At 41.0% G+C, this 5135-nt stretch overlaps 1 protein-coding gene across 1 annotated transcript; it reads left to right on the top strand.

The window, feature by feature from the left end:
- The first annotated feature begins 1419 nt into the window (after nucleotides 1-1419).
- Nucleotides 1420-4118, top strand: LOC123990308 (musculin-like). Its single transcript, XM_046290903.1, has 2 exons — nucleotides 1420-2241; nucleotides 3388-4118. The coding sequence occupies exons 1-2, from the start codon at nucleotides 1801-1803 to the stop codon at nucleotides 3463-3465; spliced, it is 519 nt and encodes a 172-aa protein (XP_046146859.1). The 5' UTR covers nucleotides 1420-1800; the 3' UTR covers nucleotides 3466-4118.
- Nucleotides 4119-5135: the final 1017 nt, after the last annotated feature.

The raw sequence follows: 5135 nt of genomic DNA, 5'->3' as shown, positions 1-5135 counted from the left end.
AAAAGCATATGCGAGCAAGGAGGCCTACAAACCTGACTCAGTTATATCAGCTATGTCAGGAGGAATGAGCCAAAATTCACCCAATTTATTGTGGGAAGCTTGTGGAAGGCTACCCGAAACGTTTGACACAAGTTAAACAATTTAAAGGCAATGCTACCAAATACTAATTGAGTGTATGTAAACTTCTGACCCACTGGGAATGTGATGAAAAAAATAAAAGCTTAAATAAATAATTGTCTCTACTATTATTCTGTCATTTCACATTCTTAAAATTAAGTGGTGAACTGGTGGCTAAGGTGTACGTAAACTTCCGACTTCAACTGTAGGTAATAGGGTGCCATATGATCCTGGTCAAAAGTAGTGCACTATGTAGGGAATAGGGTGCCACTTGAGACACAGTCAATGCTGCTTCCCCATCCCCTGAGAAAGTGGAGGGTCCCCCCTAACCTCCACCCTCTGCCACGCCCCCTGTCATGCCAGCGCTCCAGATGTCATGGGAAACGCTGACAGCTGAGGCCGCGTGTGAAAGGACAATCTGCAGAAACTCCCTCTGTGAAACGCACACAGGATTAGTCACTTTTTTGATAAGATCTTCGGACATTTCTATGACCAAAAGATGTGTGAGAGAGACTCGTCACAGTGGATTGTGATGTATTCTTGCCATCTAGCTAGCCTGACGATTGTTTGGAGAGGATGACAGAACTGTTTCTGTCAATGCGGTAAAATGAAATGACTGTTTACGAGACAGTGAGATAGCTGATTTATATTGGGTATGTCGCCTGGTCAAAAGTACTGCACTATATAGGGAACAGGGTGCCTTTTGGGACACAAAAATGGTGCAGTAGGTTTTCGTTTTGCCCCTGTCCCGCTAGATAAATCAACCTCTAACATAACCTTATCATTATATTACAGTATATTACAGTGTAGTAGGTTACAGTGTGCCCATAGCTCAGGGCACGTTTTGGTTTGTTCGCCCTAGCACTACACAGCTCATTCAAATACTCAACTAATCCCACAAGCTTTGATCATTTGAAACAGCTGTGTACTGTTTGGGCAAAAAAAAAGAAAAAAAAAGTGGACCCTTTGGTGTCCAAGGGAACGAGTTTGGGAAACGCTGTTTTATATTGTCTGAGAAATGGAATTAAAAGATCCAGAAAAGCATTTCAGAACATCTGGGAAATTCTACCATAAAATCATTTCCAGATCATTTCCCAGTCATATATTGTTTATCGATGACTAACAAGTAGCGAAGAAGCACTTAGGCATCCCCATTGCCATTGTACAGTAATGCTAGACCAGAGGTCACTCTGGTTTGCAGAGAGAGAGCGAGAGAGAAAGAGAGAGGGGGTGGGGGGGTTCCTGAAAACACAGTTGCCCTGCTAATTCCAGGACACTTAAATTAGCCGGGTGAGAGAGGGGGCAGGTTTCAGTTTTACAGAGACTTGACTTGCTGTAGAGAATGTAAGAGACTACACACTTAGCTCTGAACTAACCTTTAGATACATTTTAAGTTTACTGGTAAACAAAATATTCCTAAACTAAGAATATCATACTGAAATCTGAGTATGAGATGGATCAACTATAGAGACTTTCTAAATATTGTTTTTTAAATTGTAATTTTGGTCGAAGAAGCTGCACACCTGGAGCAGAAGAAGTGGACTGTCTATTTTCCAAACCACCGACACACAAACATAGCATCAAAGTAAGAGAGTCTATTGTTGAGGTAGTTCAATCATCTCACCTGTAACTCTCCAGTGACTGCTCTGTCCTGCTACAGAGGCAGAGGTGAAACAGACAGGCATGTCCACCGGCTCAGTAAGCGACGGCGAGGACATTGAGACACGTCACAAACGGACAGACGCTCCGTTCGAAAGCAGTAAAACCAAACGGAACGTTGCACAGGACCACTACGCCTCCACCGAGTACTCAGACGACGAGTTCGGTAATGACGGAGGTTACGAAGTCGAGACCAAGCGAACACACATCACTGCTGCTGGAGGAAAACAAGTTGTGAAAGGACGGCAGATACAAAGGAACGCTGCAAACGCCAGAGAGAGGGCGAGGATGAGGGTGCTGAGCAAAGCCTTTTCCAGACTGAAAACCAGCCTGCCGTGGGTACCGGCCGATACCAAACTGTCCAAACTGGACACGCTGCGACTAGCATCTAGCTATATATCACACCTCCGACAGCTACTACAAGACAACCACTACGAGAGCAGCTTTGTACACCCTGTCAACCTGGTAGGAAGCATTATTTTATTCAAACTTGACCCTGTAAACTTTGTGTATGAAAGACACACATTTACATTTTTACATTCACCATTTTGGTAATTTAGCAGACGCTCTTATCCAGATTAATTCCATTGTATGTAGTAAAATGTTCAATGTAATGTGTTGCCTTCTGATATCGCTGTGATACGGTGTGGTGAGAGTCAGACCATTTATGAGTCTACGGTGTAAATGAATACAGGGCTTTCACACCCCTTGACTTTTTCCACATTTCGTTGTGTTTCAGACTGAATTTTAAATGAATTAGAATGAGATTTTGTGTTGCTTGTTCACACACAACACCCCATAATGTAAATGTGGAATTATATTTTCAGAAATGTTTATAATTTAATTAAAAATGAAAAGCTTAAAATGTCTTGAGTCAATAAGTATTCAACCTCTTTGTTATGGTAAGAAGCCTAAATAAGTTCAGGAGTAGACATGTGCTTAACAAGTCATGTAATAAGTTGCTTGGACTCACTCTGTGTGCAATAATAGTGTTGATATTAAATTTTAATGAAAATTCCTTTGAACATGATGTTTGAATGACTTATTAATTTAGGCCCTTTGAATGGAGACCAGGGAGGTTTTCCATCAAAGAAGGGCAGATAGTTGGTAGATAGTTACAAAAAATGTCAAATAAATACGTCACTGCAAAGATACAGGCAAAGATACAGGCGTCCTAACTCAGTTGCCAGAGAGGAAGGAAACCACTCGGGGATTTCACCATGAGGCCAACGGTGACTTTAAAACAGTTACAGAGTTTAATGGCTGTGACAGGAGATAACTGAGGATGTAGTTACTCCACAATACGAACCTAAATGACAGAGTGAAAAGAAGGAAACTTGTAGAGAATAAAAATATTTCAAAACATCCATCCTGTTTTACAATAAGGCACTAAAGTAACACTTGCAAATAAAGTTGGCATAGAAGTGAACTTCATGTCCTAAACAGTGTAATGCTTGGGCCAAATCTAACACAACACATCACTGAATACCACTCATCAAATCTCCAAGCATGGTGGTGGCTGCATCATGTTATGGGTATGCGTCCTTTTTTTGCTATACGTCTTCATATGTCTTGTATTTTCATTAAATCTTTCTCTCTATCTATCCACAGACTTGGCCATTTGTGGTAGGTAGATCAGAGGACAACAAGGACATTTCTGCAGCCAGACAGTGTGGAGCTACATCATAGGACAAGAGAGACCTCTCTCTGCTGGGACTGTCTTCTTCTACCATGGCTGCTGGCACCCTATTCCCTTCATAGTGCACTAAATTACTGCACTACATAAGGAATAGGGTCGATGCCATTTGGGACTATTTCCAAGTATTATTTTTTTGTCCTATGTCCTATTAGAATATTTCGTTATTCCATATCGGTGATTTCTTTATGGACTTTTATGGATCATTTTAGTGTCGTAAACTTGCCAGGTGGAAGAGAGTGTTTCTTTTATATCCAATCAGTGATGAGATGAGAAAACAGGACCGAGGAAAAACAAGAAACTTCAACAGCATTGATGTTATAGACTGGCACACTACACTGAGTGTACAAAACATTAAGAACACCTTCCTAATATGGAGTTTTTTGCCCTCAGGACAGACTCAATTTGTCGGGGGGCATGGACTCTACAAGGTGTCGAAAGCTTTCCACAGGGATGCTGGCTCCATGTGTTTCCCACAGTTGTGTCAACTTGGCTGGATGTCTTATTGGGTGGTGGGATCAGTCTTAATACATGAGTGTGAAAAACCCAGCATTTCTTGACACACTCAAACCCGGTGCACCTACTACCATATCAAATTCAAAGAACATCAATATTTAGTCTTGCCCATTTGGCACACATACGAAATCCATGTCTCAAGGCTTAAACCTGTCTCCTCCCCTTCATCTACACCGATTTGAAATGGATTTAACAAGTGACATAAATAAGAGATGATAGCTTTTCACCTGGATTCACCTGGTCAGTCTGTGTCCATGGAAAGAGCAGGTGTTCTTAATGTTTTGTCCACTCAGTGTATATAATCTATTACTTATAATACAGGGAGGAAATAGTACATGTTTTCTCTTTTAGCTTGAGGGAAGTTTTACTTCTTTTTTTTAACTTTACATCTTACATTTGTGGAAGAAGGAAGTCTCTAATTAATTTATGGGGCAGGTGATTAGATGGTATTGTTCATTTTGAGACTGTCCTCTCTTGCTAACCATGTAATTGCCAGGCTACGATCACTATTTCGGTAGGTTGGTTAAGGTTGTGCTTCGTTTGTTTGGTATTCACCTAAAGTCTCGTTCAAGTGTTCGTCAGCGTTCCATCTTTCTCTGACCTTCGACCTCACTCCGCCAACAGTTGATAATTGATGTTTGTGTTCTTATCATTCACCTACAGCTGTCAAAATGTTAACCTTTTTTTTGGGGGGGGGGCAGTTTTGTTAAGTGGTCACCAGTCTCCGAGATTGTTGTCCATAAATGCTCTGTGTTTGTATGACCGTTCGTTTGATAGGTTGCCTTACCTTTCTTTTCAGTGGGCAGCAGAAGAGGACATATTGCTAGTTCTGCCCTGGTTACTGGAATTTCAGTGTACATGAAGGATGTTTTTGCTAAATTCAAGGGTCAGTTTTTCTGTGGGTGTTTTGTGCCATGATCTGTATTTTGACTTTAACAGTGGGTCCCATATTTCACTGACATTCAGGAGGATTGGTTGGATTTTGTAGCCAAATATTTGGAGACAGATTTAAACATTTTCTACTGTTTTCTTTATTGAGTAGTATTTTCTGTTGAGACAACATCTATCACTGATAGACTGTTGTAACTCCTGTTGAGACAACATCTATCACTGATAGACTGTTGTAACTCCTGTTGAGACAACATCT

Source organism: Oncorhynchus gorbuscha, linkage group LG12, assembly GCF_021184085.1.
Source record: "Oncorhynchus gorbuscha isolate QuinsamMale2020 ecotype Even-year linkage group LG12, OgorEven_v1.0, whole genome shotgun sequence".
Taxonomy (NCBI): Eukaryota; Metazoa; Chordata; class Actinopteri; order Salmoniformes; family Salmonidae; genus Oncorhynchus; species Oncorhynchus gorbuscha.
Note: the sequence above shows the minus strand (reverse complement) of the source record. Positions and strands in the feature narration are given on the sequence as shown.